The sequence below is a fragment of the Phragmites australis genome, chromosome 15, assembly GCF_958298935.1.
Source record: "Phragmites australis chromosome 15, lpPhrAust1.1, whole genome shotgun sequence".
NCBI classification, from domain to species: Eukaryota; Viridiplantae; Streptophyta; class Magnoliopsida; order Poales; family Poaceae; genus Phragmites; species Phragmites australis.
Genome location: NC_084935.1, coordinates 5,155,699 through 5,181,120, shown reverse-complemented (window position 1 = coordinate 5,181,120; position 25,422 = coordinate 5,155,699). Strand labels below are relative to the sequence as shown.

The 25,422-nt window shown below is 47.6% G+C and overlaps 2 protein-coding genes across 3 annotated transcripts; both read left to right on the top strand.

Moving 5' to 3' along the window:
* The first annotated feature begins 1,537 nt into the window (after positions 1-1,537).
* On the top strand, positions 1,538-4,649 carry LOC133892765 (U-box domain-containing protein 4-like). Its single transcript, XM_062333715.1, has 2 exons — positions 1,538-2,771; positions 2,880-4,649. Exons 1-2 carry the CDS (start codon positions 1,704-1,706, stop codon positions 2,961-2,963), a joined length of 1,152 nt encoding a protein of 383 aa, XP_062189699.1. The 5' UTR covers positions 1,538-1,703; the 3' UTR covers positions 2,964-4,649.
* Positions 4,650-16,834: 12,185 nt separating this feature from the next.
* On the top strand, positions 16,835-21,838 carry LOC133892581 (uncharacterized). 2 transcript variants are annotated; one of them, XM_062333437.1, is made up of 13 exons: positions 16,835-17,308; positions 17,383-17,575; positions 18,472-18,552; positions 18,827-18,909; positions 19,004-19,119; positions 19,202-19,312; positions 19,418-19,530; positions 19,630-19,936; positions 20,026-20,109; positions 20,192-20,242; positions 20,326-20,397; positions 21,150-21,218; positions 21,576-21,838. In XM_062333437.1, the coding sequence occupies exons 1-13, from the start codon at positions 17,299-17,301 to the stop codon at positions 21,606-21,608; spliced, it is 1,323 nt and encodes a 440-aa protein (XP_062189421.1). In that variant the 5' UTR covers positions 16,835-17,298; the 3' UTR covers positions 21,609-21,838. The 2 variants fall into 2 exon arrangements, with proteins under 2 accessions (XP_062189421.1, XP_062189422.1); XM_062333438.1 differs by having other exon boundaries at positions 16,836-17,308; positions 17,401-17,575.
* Positions 21,839-25,422: the final 3,584 nt, after the last annotated feature.

The window sequence follows — 25,422 nt, the reverse complement described above, 5'->3', positions numbered from 1 at the left end:
ATTTTCATTTTCGATTTCGACTTCGAGAAAAAATATGAAAGTGAGAGTGGTTTAGGACATTTTTCGATCATTTTTTGCCGTTTTCATCCCTAGTGGGCGGCCGCAGGCGGGAGGGCCTGGAATTTTAATTTTTATATTTCATTTTTTCAAATTTAGTAATTTTAGGTGATTTTTTTTAAAATAGAAATTTTAGGTCGCCTGTTGTAAATAATTTCTAACGGGTGACATATCTTTTTCCCCTCATTGTACAAGTAAATTTTGAGTTGAAATTTTTGTTAGAGTTAGATGGTAGCATATTCTACTCTATAATTTTTTTTCTAGATTTTTTTATGATCATTTATATATTATTTTGAATTTTAAGAATAATAGAATACTGTAATTTTTAATGGCTGCCGAAAATTGCTAAATTTGAAAGAAAAAAATCGCTAGACTGAGACCGAGCGGCGGCAGCTCGGCGGCTGGAGCTATAGTTGCGTGCCTGCGTGCGGGCTGCGGAGAGATCCCTACGATGGCAGCACAGGCAAGCAGCCCAGCCAAGCGCGGCCCAATCATTGGAGTCTGATTCCAACAGGCATGATTTCGGCCCCAGGTAGTAACGAGCCCAAATGTGGTAGGACCCTGCTAATTTTTCCCAAAAAGATAGGAGATAGGACTCTGATAAGCTACAGATATCAGCAGCAGACTTTACCGGTGTATACACACCCATCGCAGTTGGATCGCATCAGTAGTACACTTACTACTTGACTAAAATACATCGAACTTGTGATAACTTATGAGCTACATTGAAATCGTAATTGTTGGAATTTGGTCACACACCGCACAGCTCGAATTAGTAAATATTTTAACCAAGTATCTCTACACTATAGTACAAGAACCACAAATAGCCCTACATTTGGTGTTTCAAACTAGCAATTGAGAGACTGATTCTGCCCGTGTGACCGTAGCACACAGTACTACTCCGTCAAGTGTTTTTTCATTCAGATAACTCAATCAGGTGGTTTGAAATCTGTCGATATTGCCTCCAAATGCTGCCATTGCTCGCACTTTCATACAGAACTCATCCAAAACCATCAGCTCAGCGGAAAGGGAAAGAGGCCTCGCTCAGCCGCGCTGACGACCGGCCCCAACCCAAGTACCCAACCCGCGCGATTCCTGCTCCCCGATCCTTCGAGTCAGCCGGCTGCAAAAAATAAAAAATAAATAAAAAAAAATCCTTCGAGTCGGCCCCGTCCACGCGCCTCCGGCTATCCACCACGCGTCACTGATTCGAGGGCCCCGCGGCGCCAGGTATGCCTGCCCGCCACGCGAGACAGCCCAGCGTGGTGCCCGCAAAGGTGGACCAACCCCGCACGCGCATGCGCCCTGCCGCCCTCACGTGCGCCACCCCGTACGTACGCGCCTCCTCCCCCGTCGCGTCCCGATCCGACGGCTGGAGCCTCACGCAGCTCGCGCCATTCGTCCGTCGCTCGCCACGCTTCGATACGGCGGGCACACGGACGCCGTAGGATATGATCTGACGGCGGTGGTTGTGGGAAAGCTGAAGGGGAAAATTTTGTGGAGGGTGGATTGGAAAATAATCCCATGAGACCCTTCCCTATTTCATTCGCTCCTCGCGTCGCAGCCGCTGTCCAAACGCAAGGCACCCAATTCCATTCCCCACCGGGCTCCCGCGGTCTCCTTCGCTCTCCTCGCCTCCCGGCATAATGGCATTTGCTTTGCCCCGAGCCGAGCCGCGCGATACGAAGCTGACGACCGGGATGGAGTCGGACGCGTCCACCTCCCCGCGGCGGCGGAGCACCAGCTGCTACAGCGACAGCGGCGACTCCTCCTGCTCCGAGCCCTTCAGCGAGTGCGGCAGCGACGACCTCTCCTTCACGCCCGCCGCCGCCGCTGCCGCCGCGGGTATCCACCGCCTTCTGCTGTCCTGCGCGGCCGAGGCGTCGGAGGACGCCATCTCGTCGCTCGTCGGGGAGCTGGAGTCGCCGTCGCCGTCGCTGGACTCGCTCCGGCGCGCGGCGATGGAGCTCCGGCTTCTGGCCAAGCACAACCCGGACAACCGGGTCCGCATCGCTGCGGCGGGGGGCGTGCGGCCGCTCGTCGCGCTGCTGTCGCACGCGGACCAGCTGCTGCAGGAGCACGGGGTCACGGCGCTGCTCAACCTCTCGCTCTGCGACGAGAACAAGGCGATCATCATCGAGGCCGGCGCGATAAGGCCGCTGGTGCACGCCCTCAAGTCCGCCGCGTCGCCCGCCGCGCGGGAGAACGCCGCGTGCGCACTGCTCCGCCTGTCCCAGCTCGACGGCGCCGCCGCGGCAGCCATCGGCCGCGCGGGCGCCATCCCGCTGCTGGTCTCCCTACTCGAGACCGGCGGCGCGCGCGGGAAGAAGGACGCCGCCACGGCGCTCTACGCGCTCTGCAGCGGTGCGCGCGAGAACCGGCTCCGCGCTGTGGAGGCTGGCGCCGTGCGCCCCCTGCTCGACCTCATGGCCGACCCGGAGTCTGGCATGGTGGACAAGGCCGCCTACGTCCTCCACTCCCTGGTGAGTTCCACTGAGGGCCGCTCCGCCGCCGTCGAGGAGGGCGGCATCCCCGTCCTCGTCGAGATGGTTGAGGTCGGCACCTCGCGGCAGAAGGAGATCGCTACCCTCTCCCTCCTGCAGATCTGCGAGGACAAAGCCGTCTACCGCACCATGGTCGCCCGTGAGGGCGCCATCCCTCCCCTCGTCGCCCTCTCTCAGTCCACCTCCGCCCGCCCCAAGCTCAAAACCAAGGTACAGTCCCACCACATCACATTCCCTCACCAACAAAAATAAAATCTTTTCGCCCATTTCAGCTTAACCCAATACGGTTCGCAAATTAATCCATTCCGGAATCCGCAGGCGGAGGCGCTGATCGAGATGCTGCGGCAGCCGCGTAGCCCGAGCCTCCGCGCGAGGTCAGCGGCGGTCGTTGCGGCGGAGTGACCCTATTCCAATCCCACCCCACCTTAGTCGTGCGTGGCAACTTTCTTCACTTCTTCGGCGAGACGAGCCGGCGCCGGTCGGCCGGTCGGCCGGCCGGCCGGCGCGTGCGTGTAAATAGCAAGCAGCGCGTTTGCGTCCGCGAGCGAGTGTACAGTTTCCTCAAGCGAGATGTCGTCCGAAGAACCGAAGAGCAGTCTGGTCTCCCTGTAATTTCCTCCTTCTCATCCTTCTCTCTGTTTCATTCCCTTTCCTCCTCCAGTTTGGTTGCTTCCTCGCCGGCCGTGGCGAGGCAAAGGTGTGTGCGTGTGCTGGGTCAGGAATCAATTTGGTTTCTGATGTTCAGTGGACACGAGAAAAAGCCTCCGGTCTCTGAAGGCACCGGTTGGTTGGAATTTGAAACATGCAATCGGGATTGGATGATGCGGTTGAATTCTGTTTTTAACGTCTTCGTAACATTTTCACGCGTGTTCTCCTGCGACGGTGAGTGGCGGTTGCCGTCACCCACCACCGTCGCCCGGCCCGCCGGCCCCCGCTCCGTGGCAGGAACGGCGTGCGCTCGCTCGTTGAGTCGTTGGCCGTGACTTGGTAAATCGGCAACCTTTACCGGCTCAACTAATCGCGATAGCTCAGGTTTTTCTAGTGCCATCTCTGTCACGTTGAGCCACGGACAGGGAAAACCAGCCTTTTCTGCCGCTTCTTTGTGGTCTAGAAGAGTCATCCGTGCTGTCGTATCGGTAAAGCTGGGTATCTTGCCTGGCCTGGTGGCAGGTTCATCGTTCGTTCGCCTCCCCTGCAATGCTGAAAACGACGTTGATCTCTCTCTCTCGCAGATGACCATCTGACAGATGAATCTAGCCAGGCTCTGCTGGCACGTAGTTCCCGGATCCGGATATCTCGTTTTCCGAGGCGTGGAGCGCATGCACGCCGCCTGTTTCTTTCCTCGCTTCTTTCATCGACTCTTTTTGTCGTTGCTGGATTGGGTTTTGGTCTCTTGTGGATTCTGGTGTGGGAATGGAGATGATCAAGAGCACATCAGTCACTTTGTCGTTTTGGGACTTGGCGCTGCCAATCCGCTGAACGTGTACGCTGGGTGGACTCTACTCGTTTCGGAATGACGTCGATGCATGGCAAGTAGTAGCGACCTGTGACTGAGATATTTTGTTTTGCTCCACGTGTGGTTTCATCGCCTATCACACGAGTTCATTTGTGCAGACGCAACACTTGCCAGAAAACTCTTCCTGGAATGCTTAGTCATTATGGTTTCAGAAAAAAGTGCTCAGTCATTTGGGGGAGGTGGGTACTACAAAAATAGTAGAATTCCAATGCAAGCTGCCACTGACAATCTGATGTGATTATGGAGTACTAATTGAACTAAGTGTGATGTATTATCACCACTGGTACATTGAACTTAAGTACCTAATCTTCAGGACTCTTTCCATATTAGTTAATTCTACCCGTGTGTCGTTGACAGTCCCCACTAGTTGTGCTCTATTGGAAAATCCTGCGAAATCCTTGCGTTGCAGCCATGGTCCTGACACTGAGAACGCAGCTCGGTGATTTCCTAATGTACAGACACCACACTTCAGATAGCAGCAGCTTTGCATAATTGCACTTCATTTCATTATCCCTCGAGTTCTTTTACTGAAACAACCGAAGCCACTTCGTTCCAACAGAAAAAAAAATAAATTTGACGCAACGGGAGCCACCAACCAGCAGATCGACCTCAACAGTGGACAGCGGTAGCCGCCTCCGCAGCACCCGCACACACATGCCCTGCCGGCTGCCGCACGAACGGTCATGTGAGTCGCGAGCCGCGAGCTCACCCCGCCCCCACCGGATCAAAACGAGATCCCACGGAGAGCCCGAGCTCGGCCCCGGCGCCGGCAGGCGCGCGCCAGGTGTTGAGTCCGGCCGGCTCGGTGGGGAAGGAGGCCAGAAAGCCGAAGTATTCCTGTCCCTCCCAGATTCGCTCGAGCGCGCTGCCTTTTCTCCACTAGAGCTGGAGTGCTGAATATTGCTGCTGGCTTGCTGCTGAATAACACCGGCCACAACCACAAGGAGCGAATGGCAATGATGTGGGGCGGCATCGTGATGGCGCCCACGCCGACACGCCGTCCCGAGCTGCTGCTGTGCTACACATGTACGATGGAACGCCAATCTTGTGGCGGCACATGAGTGTTCTTCTCTTCTTCTTAAGGTTTTGGTTTGCTTCCAGGCGTTGTAATGTGTTCTGTTACAGCATATGCTTCCGTTTTGGTTAAAGAGTTTACTCTGGCGGTCGTGTCTTCCTGTAAGGCGTGCTGGTGCATGTGTACACTTTCTTTTTATGTGCGCAATATATGATACTGTCTTCGTAGTCAACGGAGATGTCACCACGTGTAGTTTACAATGGCCACCAGGAAACGTGGAGAAAGAAGAGCATGGTTAGCCATGATAAGATGCAAAACATTAGACAGTTCTCTGCTTTCATCTGTGCGGCTTGCCGTCTCCCCAACTATATGTTCCCCTGCACGTTCTCCTCAACGGCATCACACATTCGGTTCCCCGAACGACGAAGAGATCTGCATGTGATGGAAACGAGGGTATATACGCACGCACGGACGCAAACAAAACATGTGAGAGGGAACAAGCAGCCATGGGGCGCAGGGAAGGGCGATCGTGACGGTAGCGACGGTGGGGGACTTCTCTAACTGGTAGGTCGTCTCCGGAGTGGAATCCAGACACGTGGCGGCCGGGTTCGGCCCATGTTGGATGTGGACGCTCCACGTGCATACACCCAGCTGGGTTTCGGACCACTGGCGAATCAAGGCGCCGCGGCGAGGTGCTAGGACTGCTAGCTAGCTTGGACCATGGGCACGCCCAATGACGAGCGCGGGGGCGCACGCACGCACGGCACCAGGCACCAACTGGCGGAACAGAAACTGGGGCCACCCAAACCGACCCAAGGGCGGAGTAACGCGCCGAGCGGGCGTCCGGCCGTGCGCGCGGCGCGCCATCGCTCGTTGCGAGGCTGGAGCCACGCCACCGCAGGCGAACGCCACGCTAGCGCGCGCGGCGACGGGGGCGGCTCAGCCTTTTGTGCGCTGGTGCGCTGCCGGCCGGCTCGTACGTGTTCGCACCGGAATATGCCCGTGGCTCGCTAGCTCGGCGGCAGGGAGGCTTCTTTTACACGTGACACCCAGGTGTTCCCTGGCCGTGATTGCTCCGGTGCAGCAACCGCGGCGCCGGTCGGCGTGCGTTTCCGGTGTTTCTTTACGTTGTTTAGTGTCCGGAGATCTGCCGTGCCGTTTTGTTGCGTCGGTTTGGTACAGCTACAGTGTGCTCCCGCCGGTTTAGTGTACGGGTTTGGGCCTGTCGGGTCCGATGAAACTTGGGGCGGTTGGGTCGCTAAGATCGATCGAGCCAGGCAGGCAAGACCGCGACCACGGGCGCCACGCGCATGAGCTCGATCGCTTTGATGATTGACCTGATGACGCAAATAATTGCCGTCGCCGTCGCCCAAATATGCATGCCAATCTCCAATCCTGATCTATCTAACTAAGCCGCTCGCTTTCCAGTACCGGTCGATAGTCCGGGGAACGAGCTGAGCAGCCTTTTTGAAAACCCGATGGAGTCATCTCGTGTATTAGCACGAGTTAGGCGTACGGCCACTGCTGATAATCTCGAGTCACATCAGCTCATCATTTGCCTGTGGAAATGTATTAGCACGAGATCAGAGCTTACGAGCGTGCTCAGGCAGAGGCAGGCCAGGAAGCGTGCGCGTGGCTGCTTGCTTGCTCCGTCTAACGACAGAGAGCAGAGGAGAGCAACAAGTTGTGGCAATGTCTGCGTCGGCACCGTCGGTTTTGCACATACATGCGGCGTCGTAGCGTCAATACTATTTCACTTCTTAGAAACGGAGTACTAAATCACTTAACATGCATATTTTATTTGCTGACAATGTTTTGCGTTTTCCAATTTGCTTCAGCAATGCAAAAGGGGGTTTTTTTTCTGTCTTATTTGTTGAACATCTCTTCTTCTTTCCGGCCGGAAACTAGGAAAGGCGCCACCTGTTTCTCCGAAGCCAGGTAAGAGGTATCAATGATGCACGCACGGTGTAAAATTCAACTGGGCACCAATGATTGAGCTTAGTTATTTAGAGGCCGTAGTTACACATCTGAACATTTCTTTTGGTGACAATTTAATCTCTTTTGTATGCGTACAACTTGATTGACTGCAGGCATTACGATTTGCGACGTTTGACCTCAGTCCTCAGAACTCTTCCAAGAAGACCTCTTCTCTTTCGTGTGTTAGATACTTTGAACTTTGAATTCATATATGCATTACCTTGTCTAGAATCTAGACGACGACGACAGTAATAGACATCACTAGCACTATATTATAGGCAAGTTGCATTTATGTTGGCCATTCAAATCATGCACCGTCCTTTAATTTTTTTCTTCTCTCTTTTAGGTGCTCAATGATGCAAACACTTACCAAGATATATAACGAGTTTCCTTCGCAAAAAAAGAGATATATAACGAGTTTATGCTAAAGCACATGGAGTAGTTTTTTTTCCCAAAACAAATTTAGATACGATTCCACGATGCACAAAAATTCATAATGATGAATTCTCATGTGCAATAATTTACTACGATTAAAAAATGGTTGATCGATGAGATCTGAAGCATATAACTACAGATAGTGTAGATTCAGTACAAGCTCTGAACTGTAGTCAGAAACGACAACTGTTCCTGCACAGTTCAGAGTCACAGCGTGTAATGTTTCTGAACTTTGTCAGCCACGAAGAGCCAGTGCGCATTTTGAGTTTCTGACAATGTCGCCCGGCAACCCGAATCTACTTACTCCAGCTTACAGCTTGAAATTTCCCCCCAAAAAAAGGGTTCTTCAGTTCAATTGTTTATCTTTCCCAGGTGTTATATTTGCTGGCATGTAAGAAAAGGTGTACCGGCTGTACTGTTGTTGTTCATTATCTAAAAAAGCTGTACTTGTGTTGTGATTTTTATGTAGATACACTAGGGAGCTGCTACAAAAAAGAATCAAATCCAAGAAGATTCTTGCTCCTTCATATTCCTACCCACAAATTTTCTTTGATATTTTTAAAATTCGGAGCTGTCACTGATGTGCATGTCCCTGAGCAGACCTACAGAAGTAGCTGTCATGGCAGCATAAGAAACTAGCGCGAGAAAAAGAGATCCGGACAGGATCGTCAGGACCTCACATCATTTGGGCTTTGGCCGCGACACGGCACTGTTAAACAATTGGTGACATGTCTCTGTGGTTTTCTGCGAAGCTATTGCATGAGAACACTGAGATCTCCTGGCATTTTTGGGCTGAAAGTCTGAAACAAATCGGTCGCGTCAGATGAGTCTTTGCAGTAGTTGCGATGACAAGGAAATCCCTCGAGATAGTTGTCTTTTGTGTCAAAATACGATGCGCCATTTTTGTGATGAGCTTGTGTACCAAGTTTGGCCGTACATTTCGATTTCGTTAGTAACAAGATCGGTTTAATTATCTGATAAGCTTTGTTTTGTCGGTGTCAGACATAAACTGGGACAACTATGCATAGATCTAATGTAGTATTCTGCCATGAATGGTGGTCAGCTTGCAATGGTGTATCGAATCTGAGGCACCGCTCGGAACTTGAGATTTTTGCAGGACAACCTCCTACTAGAAGCAACTTTCAGCACAAAATGCTTGGAAAAATTATTGTATCCCAATGAAGGGTTTAAAATATGACAGATAAAGTGATCAGACTAATATATAGACTATCGGAGATAAAGTGATCCTCGCTGAACTATACATATACTATATACAAGAGACCAAAACGATCAGAAAAAAAAGAAAGAGAAAAGGCAGGATTCCTTTCTATATGAACCGAAACGAGCCTTTCAGGTGATGAAATTGTTGGCACCTAACCAAGTGCGCCCTGATACACTCATATTCCAAAGCCAAATTCGCACACCTCTTTGTGGCTAAAATAACACACACACAAAAGGACATGTACTACGCAATCCCGAAAGGAACATAAAACAAACACTTCTGGAAGCTGACCACCGCATACAACATAACATATTTGCATCATTGCCGTGTTATTCTATGTCCAATACATGGCATTGTATCAGAGTCTGGGATTGGGGGTCATGAACAGCGCGTGTGATGGGGAATGAGCAGGCGATCTTTGTTTACCAGCTCCAGAAAAAGAAGCAAAAAGGCGAGCAGATACGGCAACTCGTGTGACGTACTTTGGTTGTTAGGGAAGCAACGTCTCTGCTTCTCTCCTCTATCTCGCGGTTGTTGGCCAGTAGGTGATGCAAGTGTAATCAAGAAGACACTTCAAAGCTTCAAACAAATGCTAAGGAGATAGAGAGGTGAGTGGCATGAATTTTTTCTATTTGTGAAAGCTCGTCGGCAACAAAAGCGAGAGGTCACGCTCCGCAGGCAGCAGGCCTGCTGCATGAACCGTGTGGTTTGACTGCAGCCACAGAGAGTGGCCATGGCTGTTTCACTTTCAGTCGGTCTTTGAGGTTGAGGGCTTTGCGTTGAGACTGAACATGCTTGCATGGGAGATGTGATGGTCTGTTGGTTGGTGCCTAACCTAACCTCGTGGTAGTGGCCGTCGTCGTCCCCATCCGATTCACCTTTGTAGGATTCCGAATTCTGAACCAGTTAATTGTGTAAACTGTAAACAAGTGTTCATCTGGAGAGAACACAGAGACTGCTCCTTCTGGCGACTCGACGGTGACCTCGTCGCCCCTCACCTCCTCCCCCTAGAGATTTCAGCGTGGCCGTCGCCGCGACCACCGGTCGGCGGTGGCAGCGCTAAGCGGCGATCGGCGAGGTTCTCTCGCTCCCCTCTCCTCCTCTAATTTCCCTCCCCTTTTCCTCTGCTTCGGTGCGGTGGCATCCGGTGACTTTCGTCGGGGCCTGATTCTGCTCTCTGTAGTCAGATCCATGCGCCATTAGGCCTCTGAAGCTGGTCTTCACGTCGGCGGCGCGAAGCAGCTCCCGACGGTCGGTGCCCGGAGGTGGGTCTTCGTGCTCGTTGCGTCCAGCGGCAGGATCCGAGCGATGGGTTTGTGTGGCGGCAGCTGGCGTTCGGTGGCCGGTCCACGTGTCGGCTCGACGTCGTGGGAGCCTTATTCGCGTCTCCTCCGACTTGCTCCTCTCAGCATCTCCAGCTTCAGGTGCTAGCACGCGGACCTGCTTGTTGCCGGTAGGCTCGCTGGTGACTGGACCTGCTTGTCGACAGTCAAGCTGGTGCGCCGGTCTTCCCACTCGGTTCTAGATTCGCGCGTGGTTTCCCAAGTCAGTTGTTGGGCTTGTCATGCGGCTGTCGTGTGGCTGCGTGTGGTCTTGAGCGTCGCCGAGCTCCCTGGTGTCTTGGCCTTATGGAGCGCGGTGCTCACTTTTTGGCATTGAGTCGCTGCATGCTTGGGACGGTGCTTGAGAGTCGGCAGCGGTGGCGCTCGTTGTGGCCGGGCTGGGGGCGATCCCTGCTGTTGTGGCTGGGGTCGGTGGTGCCCGGCTACTTGACCGGGGTCTAGGCTGTGGCCTTGTCCGGCGGGCTAGCGTCTCTGTGCGGGGGTGCTGCGCTACCGTGCGCTATGCTCCCTAGCCATGCGGCCTGCCGCCGTGTGCTACTGTCCTGACAACGGCACTCGTCGTGTGCCTTGTTGTCGTGGTGCCTCTGCTACTGCTCGTGCGCTCCTCTTGGCTTTTCTTCCGTGCCGGTCCTGGCCTTGGCACTTTGCGTTGCTCCTCCCCTTTCCCAACCTCCTCTTCTTCTGCAGGTTGGGCCCGTGGGGAGTTTTGTGGGACAATGCGGCTGTGCAGGCCGCCCGTCCCTCCTTTTGTGCAGGATTTCGGGGTGGAGAGCTGCGAGTGAAAGCTCTGCCCAACTTGCTGGTGCTAATGTCGTTGACGCTCTCATGCGTCATTCCCTCCCTAGAGGCGACATGGCTCCTCCGCCCTAGAAGCTTCTCCGGGTGAAAACCCTATCCGGATGTTTGGATGGGTGACGGTGGCATCGATATCATTACAGTTTTGAAGGTGTCGCTTCGAGAAGCCCCAGTTTTCTTATGCAGGTCTACCCCTACGTCTTTGATTCGCGGCGGCTCTCCATTTTGATTTGCGCTTCTTGACAGCAATTGGTTCCAATGCGTTCTGAAGTGTCGCGCTGCTAACGTGTGGTGTCTGAGAGGTGTGGCATGAGAGCTGAGCTCCACCTATCGAGTTTTGTTGTGGCGGCATGGGAGTAGTGCTCCGCCAGCCGAGTAGTGACGGCATGTGAGTAGAGCTCCACCGACTGTGTTGTGGGAGAGGCAGTCGTTAGGTTGGTTAGTGTGCGAGTTGAGTTGGGGTTGGAGTTGTCTGCTGTCTGATGGTGTCTTTGTTGTGGGTGTCTTTCTGTTTTTTTGAGGTTGTGTTGTTGTATCGGTGTTGTCTGTCGTTTCCTTTTAACCATACTTTTGTGATATTTTCGGACCCGATTTCTTTTATAAACTGGTTAATTCTCTTCTTCTTTAAGAAAATCGATAATATTCTCATCGTCCTTTTAAAAAAATTGTGTAAACTGTAGAGTGAAGCATGGATCACTTCTGCCTACTTCCTTTACATCTTTCTGAAGTTTTCAGGTACACAGGTAGTATGAGGGTGCAGTAGACAGATCCTACTGTCGGCTGGATGCTTCTGAATTCCCCATCTTGGATTGCAAGCAAACTGTATGGTGCCGTGTTAACTCCACTGTTGAGCCTATCTATTCTTCCATGTCATCCAGAAGTCACATTTTTCGATTATCACTGCGGGAAAAGTACGGAGCTCCACGCTAGACTAAGATGGCAGCAGATCGTGTGACCGCGTCAGACAGCAACCCTCGCCCCTGTTCCTTCGGATAACTCAAACCAAGGGACTAACGATGGGGATAGGCAGAGGGCAGTCCAGAATTTAAACCAGGGTAGCGTACGTACAGCAGGCAATGATTTCGCAGAGAATTTTTATCAGTTTTTTTGTTTCAGTTCAAAGTGATTGCATTCAATGAAACCTACTCATCTTGAAAAGACATGAAAACAGCTGCGATCTGTTTTCCAGGGCAAAAAATCCAAAATTAGACAATATACGTGACCGTATTTACCGAAATAGACAATATGTTAGCGTATTTACAATTTTAGCATCCGTATTCGGCACACCGTGTGTCGAATATGGCACTGTAGCTCATATTCGGCACACGGTGTGCCGAAAATGACACTGTAGCACAATTTTCGGCACACCGTGTGCCGAAAATGGACTGTAGCACAGTATTTCGGCACACGGTGTGCCGAAAATGGACTGTAGCACCGTATTTCGGCACACCGTGTGCCGAAATACGGTGCTACAGTCCATTTTCGGCACAACACACTCCGAAAATGAACAGTACCGCGCGTGAACAGTAACATCAGTGTGTTTGAATTTCGTTTTTTCCTCTTTTTCAAAACGGTGGTCTTCTGTTACTCCAAAAATGTTAAAACTTTTTTTACATATTCCATAATCCATGTGCAACCCATTTTAATTGGATTCACCGAAAAATCCTTTGTATATTTAAAACTAAAATTATTCAAAAAAGACTACTTTTATAACTTGTAATAATTTTTAGTGTCTCAAATAAATTCCCAAAAATTTAGAAAAATTCACTAATATTCTTATTATGTTATGGACTAATTTCCAAAATTATTTTCAGCCCTATTTTATATGATGAAAAAGTGAGTTCTTTTGTAATACTTCATTTATATGTATTTTTATCATTTCATGTAAATGAAGCATTACAAAGTAACTCATTTTTTTATCATATAAACTAGAGCTGAAAATAATTTTAGAAATTAGTTCATCATATAATAAGAATATTAGTGATTTTTTCTAGATTTTTGGGAGTTTATTTGAGACACTAAAAATTATTACAAGTTATAAAAGTAGTCTTTTTTGAATAATTTTAGTTTTAAATATACAAAGTATTTTTCGGTGAATCCAATTAAAATGGATTGCACATGGATTATGGAATATGTAAAAAAAGTTTTAACATTTTTAGAGTAACAGAAGACCACCGTTTTGAAAAAGAGGAAAAAACGAAATTCAAACACACTGCTGTTACTGTTCACGCGCGGTACTGTTCATTTTCGGAGTGTGGTGTGCCGAAATACTGTGCTACAGTCCATTTTCGGTATACGGTGTGCCGAAAATTATGCTACAGTGTCATTTTCGGCACACCGTGTGCCGAATATGAGCTACAGTGCCATATTCGACACACGGTGTGCCGAATACGGATGCTAAAATTGTAAATACGCTAACATGTTATCTATTTCGGTAAATACGGTCGCGTATATTGTCTAATTTTGGATTTTTGCCGTTTTCCAGGCTTCCATCTCTGCCAGGAATGCAAGGATCGGGGACCTCTTCGCTCTCGAGCGCGACGTGTTTGCTGGCGCCCGTGTGGTCACAGCACGGGCCAATTCGAGCGCGCTGGCCCATGCGGCATCTAGCTGGCCCATGTGGTCACAGCATGGGCAGGTCGGCTATACAGTAGCAGAGTACAGAGAAACTTATCCAGTAGCGACTACAGAGGTCGTGCCCGCCGTACGGGAGAGCCTTCCGCAGTTCCGCGCCTTGCACGCGCGAAGTCGATAAAAACTGCCGAAATCCTAGGCCGGGCGAGGCGACCACAGATGGCGGCCTAGTCGCCTAGGTTACCGAAAGGCCCACACCGGCAGATAATGGGAATTTTTATTTTTATATTTCGAAAATAAAAAAATTGTAAAACTAAATGTCCGTTGGAAAAAATTACAACACAAGTTAAAAAAAAATTATGTTCTATTACTCTTAAAATTCAAAACACTATCGAAATTGTCATGAAAAATTCTGAAACAAATTTATGTTACAGAGGATACTATGATCTAGCTCTTAAAAAAATTAGACGAAATATTATTTGTATAACGAGAAAAAATATAAATTTTATTATACACAGTCCATCTGTAAAAGTAATTGTTTGAGTTGATTTTTTGGAGAGCTAGATTATAGAATCTCTACAACATATATTTTTTTAGAATTTTTCATTACTATTTAGATTTTTTTTAATTTTGAGAGTAATAGAACATAATATTTTTTTGATTTTTTAATCACTTGTTCGTTGAAAGAGCGACATATTTATTTTTTTAAATCTCTCACATGTTGAAAGAGCAACATCATAATATTTTTACAATTTTTCTAACGAACATCTAGTTTTGCAATTTTTGATTTTCGAGATATAAAAATAAAAAAGCTCCAGATAATGGTGCTACCATTATGGGTGGAGAATATGCCCAAAGATAGCTAAATTGTTGATGGGCTTGACTGTACTGGAAAACTTGTCGGAGTCATAGACCCAAAGCCCAGCGTCACATTTTTCGGAGTCAAAATCGGGCCCAAGGTTGGACTGAGGTAAGACACGGACTAGACAAATAGTGTAGGCGTCAGTCAGACGTGCCCACGTAGAAGTGAACAACTATAGTCAAAATCCTCAATGAGAGACTATAGTCAATATAATTCCCTAAAAATAGTTAAAATAATTCCTCTAATGGGAACTATAGTCAAAACAATCCTCTAGGCACGTTAATTAATAAAATAATCCTCTGGAAAAACTATAGATATGTACACACCCTCACGGAGCTGTTCCGTGCAAATAGGGTTAATTATCCGAGTACATCGCGTAAGAATACTGAACACTGCTGGCTACTCTTACGTCTTACCACTGCCCGATCAGTTCTATCCTTACAGCAATCAAAAAGGACTATGGGCGCATTTTGCTTGGGATCCTGTTTCAGAGAAGCTTTAAGCAGTTGCAGATATAGAGGGGCAAGGCTTATTCATCTTTCTATCTTTTTTTCTCTTCATGCTTTTTTTCTTCCTTTCCTTTTCTTCTTTCTTTCATACGTGAAAAAAAAAATTATTGAAGAGACTTAGGAGGGTTTCTATTGATGGCAAAAAAGTAAGGTGGCTGGAGTAGGGATGATAATTTATCTCGATTATCTTTACTCAGAGTAGTACCTACGGGTACGTTTGTGGGTAGAAAATATTACCTGATAGATAGACAGATATAGGTATAAATAACGTATATCTATACACGTGAAGCCAGACAGATATAGGTATAAATAACGTATATCTATACACGTGAAGCCGTATATTTGTATGAGTCTATGACAAGTGAACTATTTCTTTAAACCATGATATTTTCATCGTATAAATACCCCACTCCTCAGCTCTCTACTGCTCAACCCCGCTGCTACCAGTTGCTCTGCGCCTCCCCTAGCTCCTATATCTCTGCTTGACTGCTCCCCCACGTCACCCCGTCCATCCCTGTCGTGCCGACCAGCTCTGTCCTGCCTCCCTGCACCAGTCAGTCCCGCCACCCCAGGTCGTCGCCCCGCGCCTTATCACCCCGCGGATAAATAAGTATATTTGTGGACGATAGGTTTGGGACCGATCTTTCACTCGTAAGTGTTTACAGGTATATCTACGGATAAATAAAAAAACGACATATATATATATATATATATATATATATATATATATATATATATATATATATAGACACACACTACCAATTGCCATACTAGGCTGGAGCCCCTGACGCCCGGACCCACCCCTGGCTGTAAGGAACAAAACTAGTCAAGTAGCTTCTTATTTGTGCACGAATGGCTTCTACGTTTTCTACTGGTTAAAGGTTGGTGATTGGTATGGGCTGTACGCGTGGCTTCACAGCCCATATTCGACACGCACGCGATGGCGCATGTGGAGAAGACGTCTCGAGTGACGTTCGTCGCGAGCGTGGTGGAAGGGGAACCCCATTTCCGCTTTGCCACCGCGACCCGCGACCGGCACGGCGGGACCCGCTTCTGCCAGCCACCGCGCCACGCGCTGAGCGCACGCACTCGCGGCCGAGCGTCACCGCACGTCCGCACCCATCGGGCGCCTCCTGCCGCGGCGCCATGCAGGTAGGGCGGGCGCACCGAGCCGTCCCGGCCTTCCAGAGCGTTGGGCGCCGTGGAGCAGCCCGGGTGGCCAAACCGCGGGCCCTGCCTGCGCACAGCCGAGCCGGTTTGCAGAGCGAGGCTCGCGCCTGAGGAGAATATCCGGCGAACGATTCGGACCAAAGGGTATCTTGTGCGTCGAAGCCTCTGATCAGATGCCGATGTGCGGTTCAAGTTTCTTCCAAGGTAGCATGTCTGCAATCTACGAAGTGATGTTGCCTACTATTTAATTAATCGTTCCAGAGTATATTGGACGGCTGTAGATATGCGGGTAGCACATGCCAAGTCAATGCTTTTCTTCTTTTTCTATTGAACTAAAAATTGGATGTTTTTCTAAATCCATCGAAACAGCATAGCGTCATGTGCAATCCAGGTTTGGAAAACAGAAAGGGTATCGATATCGGCTCACAGGTCTTCTTTTCCACGGAAAAAAAGAAGAAAAAAGACGTACCCTCAACCACGCGCAGTGAATACAGGGTGTGCATATTTGGTAGCCCTCATGAGCTCTGAGGCCAGACTCCGCTCATGCAACCATACTGCTAGAGTCAGGTCCAAAGGAAATGTACATAAGTTCACTCTCCTCAAACTATATGATGTATGCATGTTGGGAAGTAAATTTTATATAATTTTTTAATAAAAAGTTATGTAAAATTTTGATCTAATCACACATCGTCTAATCTAATAGCTAGGTAAAAAAAAGAACACATATTATTATAAGAAAAGAGATCTTTTATAGGATACAGTGCTATACTGAGCGGTCTCAACGAGCAAAACGTGAAAGAAAAGAAAAACACGAGAAAGGAAAAATAGAAATTGCCAGCGTGCCCTGCTTCCATTTCGGACCTACCCCTCCCACCAGCCGTCGTCTCTTCGAGCGCCGCTTCCTTCAAATCCTCCACCGCCGCTCGTTTCCTCTCGTTACATTTCCCCCCTCCCACCGCAACCGGACGCCGCCCCCTCGTCCTCAAGCAAAGGCGAGAAGAGATTGGAAGGAAGCCACTCTCCCCCTCCCGCTCGCCCCTCTCTCGCGTCTTCTTCACATGGCAGCGCTGCGCCTCCGCGAGCCACTCAAGAAGAACGACCCCCGCTTCTGTTTCTCCGACCCCTGCGCCGACCCGCGCCCCCGTCCCGATCTCGCCGCCCCCTCCCCCTCCTACGCCTCCCTTCGCGTCCATCGCACCTGCTCCTGATCCCAGCCGCCCTCCCTCTTCTCGCGCGGTTCTGCTTTTTCTCGCGCGGTTGTCTCTCGGTCTTTGGACGGCCTTGCGAGTTGTGAGTTCTGATTCGTGCGCGGTCTCGCCATGGGGAAGAGTAAGTTTCTCTTGAAGCCGGTTGATTGGAGTTGGTTTCTTCATGGGCTTGGTCCTGAGTGGTGATTGATTTAGGGGCGTGGGGTTCTGCAGGCAAGAAGAGCAAGGCCCGCGGCGGTGGGGACGACCTGCTCGACAGCAGCGACGCCGACAGCGTGGGTTCTTCGTCCACCGCGCTGTCGGATCTCTCGATCTCGTACGCCACCGAGCACGTCAACTCGCAGGAGTTCGTCCTCGACAAGTACACGGACGCTCTCTACGAGAAGAGGTGGGGTTGCCGCTTCTCTAGCATTTCCTTATGGTTGCTGGTATTTCGGATGCTGATGGTGTCATGTACATTTCTGTAGGCTTTACTTGGATTATTTAGATTGTGCTTATGTATAGGTATATCCGTTTCATGATGTGCCGATCATATTCTAACTGATTGACCCTCTTGTAGCTGGCTGAGAAAATTTGTTTTGTTGATAGTTTGCATAATGCTCATAACTTGACACATGGCTCCACGTGGGATTAGTCTTGCTCTAGTTAATTTTAGTCGCCTACTTTGCAAGTTTCCTTTGTCGGGAAATTATGATAGTATGATGACTGTTAAGCGGCAGTAGCACTATGCTGTATCTACCTGTTATGGGGTCATCCAGTAGTGGATAGTGATGTTGCCGTTGATGTAGTTGCTTTTCCTCCTTGATTCTTTGTGGCACTGTCGTACTGGTTGGAAAATAATAGGAATCAATTTGACAGTAGAGAACTTTAGAAATTCCGGTTTTCATGTTTTTTTTTAACTAAACTGTTAGGGTTCCTTTCCTTTTTGCTGTACTGTTACGGCAACTATAGCTTGTTTAGGAAAATATGCACTCAATAATCTGAAGTGGAGAAGTTTGGCTTTTCAATTTGTGTCGAGCTGTTCAAATTGATGCCAGAGTTTTGGTGGAGATTGCAAAGTTACTTCGTATGGTGAAGGTTATACGCAGCTGATCATTATTGTTCATGTAACATGCCTTGTATGGTTGCTTCATTGTGTTAGTATGGGGGACACCATTGCTGAATTGCTATATATCTTTTGACAATAATGGATGATGGCAATTAATGCTCTTCCTGCTTTGATTAACTGCACAATGTACTGCACTTAGTATGCTACTAGTATGTTACAGTTTGCATTTTTTTCAGGGGGTCTACAAGAGAGGTGGCATTGGCTAAACTTGTTGATGCCTTTGAAAGTTTTATGCTTCATGGTCTTGTGGAGAACAAGTATGTTATACCTTCTATTAGTCAACCTTTAATTCTGAATTGTTGCATGTGAAGTTGGTCAATATCTGACTGACAGTCATATGCAAAGTCATTATCTGTCTGACAGTCATATGCAGATTGCATATTTTAAATTGTTGTGAATACAACAAACCTCCCAAGTCTATCCTGATTATTTTCGATGTTTATCAGGCTCACTCTCTTTCAACTAAGATGCATTTTTTTCTGAATCCACCCTGTTGAATACATTATCAGTTTTTCCTTTTCTCTTATGAAGGTATGCCACTCTACTGAGTCTATTCAACAATTCCGTGAAAAAGGGATCTACTAAGGAAGGTTGCCTGGCAGCCCGTGCCATTGGTTTGTATCCTGTTCTTGTTCGTATCTTGCAATTCAAACAAAAAATGTTATTTTATGACACTGTATTTGGCCTTGTTCTTTATGGGACTTTCAGGGTTATTGGCCATCACACTCGGTGCTGGGAGTAGTTCACATGAAATAATGGAGGAGTCACATCCACAACTTTCGAGAGTACTTCAAGCTTGGTCCGATGCGTCTAAGATGATTTCTGTACGTAGTCTTTTGTTGTTCATTTGGCTTCCTTTTTTTTACTTTCAGTAAAGTGAATCTAATGTGACGTTATTTTCTGTAGGCACTTGATTGTTTAGCTGTCATCACATTTGTCGGTGCCACTGATCTGGCTGAAACAGAGTTATCTTTGAAAGCCATGTGGGTTGTGATTCATCCAAAGTCAGGCTCAAATGCAAGTTTCCCCCCCCCCCCCCACTTGTTATCATATTTCACAACTAATATTCGATGAAACTGCATCCAATTTTCTGGGATGATTAAATATTTGGAACCTCTGCAGGTGGGAATTGTCCGGAAACCAAGACCGCCTGTGTTAGCAGCTGCTATATCTGCATGGACGTTTCTCCTAACAACTATTGGCTCATGGAGGATAAATACTGATAGTTGGAAAGAGTCAGCACCCCCTCCCTCTCCTCTGTTTCTGTCTCGGTGCATTTGTGCGCCATAACCTATTGATGGAATTACAGACTTTACCTTTCTTCCACTTGCTAGTCCCATTGCGTTTCTCTCTACTCTTCTTGAAGCGGAGGATCGTGCTGTTCGAATGGCTGCTGGTGAAGCATTAGCTGTATGCTTCGAGTTAAATCTGCTTGATGTTTCCTCTTGTGAAGATGCTGATGTTAACACTAGAGGAACTGGTGGTTCTAAGAACAAGCTTTTCTTGGATATGCAAGCATTGAAAGCCAAAATATCAGGTCTAGCCTCTAACCTCTCTGCAGAGGCAGGGGGGAAGGGTGCAGACAAGAAAAACCTTACTGACCAAAGAGAACTGTTTCAACGAATCTTGGATTTTGTCAAGGTCTGGTTTATCTCCAATTCTCCATCCTAGTTAGATGTTTGAATGTTTTGGTTCTGTTTCTTTTATCATTGATAATGATGTTTTTGCAGTCTGGTAAGTGCCCTGAAGAATCTTTAAAGATTGCAGGAAAGCGTGATGTCTTAAGGGTTTCGTCATGGTCTGAATTAATTCAGGTGCTTATTTTTTTTCTTGTTGTCTTGTGAAATGCTACGTTTCTTTTTTCTTTTCGTCTGCTAATTTTTCCTTTATATTCAGTTGAATTTCTTAAAGCGGTTCCTTGGGAGAGGCTTTCTGAAGCACGTGCAGGTAACTATTTTCAGAATTATTATTTTTTTGCTGTTCAAATTTACTTGATGATATGACAAACGTTTGCATTGTTTTGTATGCAGGACAATGGACTTATTCAAGATATATTTGACATTAAGACTGACACTACCGAAACACTTTCATCCACTAATAAGGTAGGAGACTGATGCCAGAGATGACCTAAGTTGCAATGATAGTTATAGGGGTGTGAATGTGAAACAAATATAATTTAATTGGTTCTGTGGGAATGTTATCAAAATGAACAGTGCAAAACAATGGATGTGGGCCCACAGCCCATACCCTTTTTTTTGGGGGGGTGGGGGGGGGGGGGGTGGGGGCATTCTGCCTCAGGTGGCCTTTAACTGCTGACCTGCTACATGATTCCCTATAGTTCATACCTGGAGTAAAAAAGAGTAATTGCCATAATAGAAAGGCGAGCAAGATCGGGCATAATTGCTTATCTGCGTCTGGGTTTAGGCTGCAGGGTTCTACTCAGATTTGAGGATATGAGGATGACAATGCAGAAATGGGAGGCAGAAGGTCGAGTGTCCTCGAATACTTTGTTTAAACTGGTTGTCCTGAGGAAATGAAAAGGCTCTGGTGCCTTTTATGTGCTACCCCAAATCCCCAATCATAGACTAAGCCAGAAAATCGTTCTTGGCTTTATTGGTTACCACCCATGTAAGAATAAGAACTCACTTTCCTGTAAATGCTAGCAAGGACCAGGGTGATTTTGGATCTGTCTGTTTGCATGAACTGTTCAGTTAGTCCTTACAACCTTCCATATGTTTAATTATTTGGTTAAGTTTCTCCTGTTGATCTGTCTTTTCTTGGTTTGCTATTGTTTTTCTGCGCATTCGTTTATATATATGGGTTTCTAATCACAAACAACCCAAATTTCTTGCAGAAAATATTTCGGTCTGAAGAAGAAAAAGGAAGAGCTCTAAAGTTAAACAAGGATCGTCGTCTAGCTCAGGTAAGAATCTCCTGTTTACCCCCTCTGTGTCCATGCGTTGTTTTTGTAGTATCGCTTGACATGGAGTAATCTTTTAGCAGAATCGTGGGTTGACCATTGTATTTAAAATTATTCTTATGGGTATGCGGTACCCTGATGACATTAGGAGTCCTAACTGAAACTCTAGTACTTTTTGATGTATTTTTCCCCACGTAGCCGTGGGTATTCTTGTGGGCGGTGTTTGATAACATTTTGTTCTCTCATGAATAGTATTTTTCTTCTGTGCTCACTAATGCCAGCAATCTAAAAAGACAGCAATGAAATCGACCTATTCTTTGCTACATCTGTTGACTGTGACCAATACTTTGATGGTTGCAGGCGAGGAAGAACTCTGCTATGTTGGACGATTAACAGGGATGGGAATACAACACACGCTCTGCTCTGCGTTCTCATTTTATCTGAACCATTATCTGTGTAAACTGCTACAAGCCATTGAAGGTTGTGCCTTCATGATAGTGTACTTTGCGATGCTGGAGTAGTGTTACATCCAAATGATTTTATACTGTTCACTCCTCTGTGCTGTCTTTACATGTGAAACAAGGTTCAGCTGAAATGCCTACATTATGCCTCATTTCAAACTAGCTTTAGCATGTTTCGTCTGGGAATCGTCAAGGAATCTATTTGAACTTCTTGTATGTCCTTCCACGAGGTGTTTGGTTTTGTTCGAGGGCCTATCTCATTCTAGGATGGGTTCCAATCGAATAACGGCTTTTCCATGACTTGGCCATTCAATCTTGTGAACTAATCGAGACCGAAATTGGATAAAGAGATACAAAAGGAGAGGAATACCCAATCGATGGTGATGGACAATGCTATTTCATTTCTGAGTTCAGACGAGTTAGGTTCAGAGGCAGGGAATCGGATAGTCCGCTCCCGTAAGACCATTCACAATCACATATCTTTTATTTCGTCCACTTCTTGATTTTCTTTCCTATTTTTGATCTTTTTATTTTATCTTATCTATAACAGTTTCTTCGAATATATAAAGAGAAAGTAGATAGAATTTCGTTTCGGAGGGAATGATCTAAATTTTTTTTGACAGAAAATATGAAGGGAAACTGTTAAAGTGTTAAAGTGAACGAAAATTTCTTCACGAAGAGATTTTTTGTCCGTGAAGAGACTCCATTGGAGATGGTCTAACTTGAACAAAACACCGTACCTAAAGCTGGTTGCTCAAACCAAACAGAAGATGTAAGGTCGGATTCTGGTAGTAGTAGATTGGTCCAACGATAGATGAGTTTTATCGGTATCCGGGGTACCATATGTAAAGGCATTATAGGGATCAAGCACCATCGCTCTGGTCTATCTCTAATAGCAAATTTGTGTAAGAAAATTAAGCCCATAATCAACCACATCGTCTGTCCGTCATCAACCGTTCGAACAAGCCATAAAGGAAATACCATTGTTGGATTGTGGCATGTGAGCCCCGGTGCCCGATTCTTCGTGAGTCTTCTACCCCCGCTACTTTGTTCCTTCCTCCTCTCCTTCCCTACCCTCCGCGCTCTCCCTTCCTCTATCCTCAGATCCTGCTACTTCCCTTCCGCTCGTCGTGAGAATCAAAGTCTCTGGTGATCCAGATTGCTCGAGGCGAATCCGAACGAGCGCAGCTCCCCTCTTGCTGGTCAAATCTCGTGGGATGCATCGTCGATTGCCTCTACCTTTTGCCATCATCTCTGCACGAGCTCACCCTAACCTGGGCGGATCTCACCAGGTCCATCGGCAGTGGTGAATTAGGACTTCACTTCCTCCTCCTCCTTCGGCTACCCCTACCGTCGCTGCTAACCTGAGCCACTGCCACCGCATAAACCAAAAGCTAGAGCTGTGAGACCATCTGTGAGGAGATTTGGCCATGCAACGCCCCCATCACTGCCCCTATCATTGGCGGCCTGTGACTATGACACGTGGGGCACACCCGCCCACCAACGGGTAAGCGTAGGTGCGCATGCCCTGAGGCCATGACATGACCCCCATGAAAGCCAATGGCGGCCCTCGAGACGTCCGCCCTGGAGGAGGAGGAGGAGGAGGAGGAGGAGGCAACGGATGAGGGAGGGAGGAAGAAAGCGCGACGGTAAAGGACAGGGAGAGGGTGGTGGTGAGGAGCTGAACGATGCCTCTTTCATGGAGTCAGGCACCTAACTTTGATTGACCCTGTCGCATCCTCTGGTGAAGGGATCGATGATGTCTTAAGAGGAGGGAGGGTGAATTATGATACTTAGAACTATTTTGGCTCTAAAAATAATACAAGATAAATCTTTATCAATTGCTATCTAAATATGCTCTAGGTTTATATAGTGTGTCTATTCTACCAATCAAAGTATTCGCAACCTATCTAAGAAGGTAAATTGCAAAAACTTAAATAAGATAGAGAAAGAAAACTCGGCACAAAGATTTTTTCCCGTGGTATCGATGTATGAATGCCACCCCTAGTCCACGTTGGAGCTCAACAACGGATATGCTCCCGGTCGGCACTCGGTCATGGCTCTTAAGCCACAAAATCACAAAGACAAGACCTCCATCTGGATGAGCTACTAAGCCACCAAGGCAAGGTCTCACCACTAGCATCTTTTCCGGTTTCTTACCGCCGTGATCACTTCGAAGCTTGAGCCACTAAGGCAAGAGTCTCCGTATCTCTGCACAATTGTCTTGCTACCGCTCCACACTAAGTTGGTGGGTCAACAAGCTTGTCAGCGAGTCACCAAGACTCTAAGGTGCCGACGTACCACTTGGTACAAGGTTGGATCACTCACTAATCCACTCTCTAGGTAGCAATCACCTGGTAACACTCTCTCTAGACCTATAAGCACTAAACACTCTTTAATCTTGTGCTTAATCGCCTTGGATAATCACTTTTGTGGCTTGGATGTCTTCTTATGTGTACATGAATTTCTTTGGACACCAGCCGCACGCCACACCTTCAAATAACTAAGTGAAGGGGTATTTATAGCCTCAAACATGCGCACTAGCTGTTAACCCTACGGCTCTGAAAAGCTGTTAACACTGGATAATTCGGTGAGAACACTAGTATTAGCACTAGATCATTCGGTGAGTACACTCTCACAAACTAGCCGTTGGAGCCCCACTCTAACCTCTGTGAATACCGGATACATCGGTGTATACTTCATCTCCATCACCGAACTATCTAGTGAGTTATCTTGAGCCATTCGAGTCTTTCCTTCTTCTCTGTGTAAATTGCTCCGGTGTATGCATCTGGTGCACATCACTTCATCACCGGACTATCTAGTGAGTTAACTTCAGCCAACCGAGCCAATGCAACCCTCTGGAAATAATGCTCCGGTGTTACACAACCTTCATCACCGGACCTTCCGATGCCTTGAACTTCATTATGCTTCTTTATACTGTTTATTGTCTGATGTATTGTCTGGTGTTCATTCCATTCACACTAGACCATTCGATGGGTTGAACCTTCGATCTTAAGCAATTGCATCCTTCTCTGGTAATAATGCTTTGGTGTAACTCTCATTGATCACCGGACTATCCGGTGAGGCTTAACCTTCATTCTTCAGCACTTTGGTAATAATTGCTCCGGTGAGCACTCTGCTCAAACATCGAACCTTCCAGTGAGGTCTTCAGGACTCTCTCCCATTTGATAAATATACTCCGGTGAGTTCAATACCCAGAGCATCGGACCATCCGGTGAGACAAATCTTCCTGTGACTTCTCCAATTCGACTGTGATGGCTTTCTTCATGTATTGCATCTATGAGATCTACTAACATATATTCTTGATAAACATGTTCGTCCCATTAACCATGTTATCATTAATAACCAAAATCACAATCTTAGTCTAATGGGGCTATTTTCGCTACATCTGGCTTAACCCGAGGCCGAGCTTGCCTCTACTTTGTCGAGTTGCCCACGCTCCCTGATGGCGGTCGCTTCTCCTCCTCGTACTCGACCTCCACCACGACGGTCTCATCCTTGAGCATGTCATCGGCATCCACGGTGCTCTCGGGGCCGAGCCCCTCGGTATAGAGCAGCATGGATGCAGAGCTCTTCTTCATGGAGAAGCTCGTGCTCCTATTCACGGACCCCATGCCGCTTGCGGGTTTAGACCTCAGTAGCGCGTGCAGCGATGAGTAGACATATATATAGAGCAGGTGTGGTCTCTTTAGAACTTTCTTCTTTTCATATGTTTCTAATGAAAC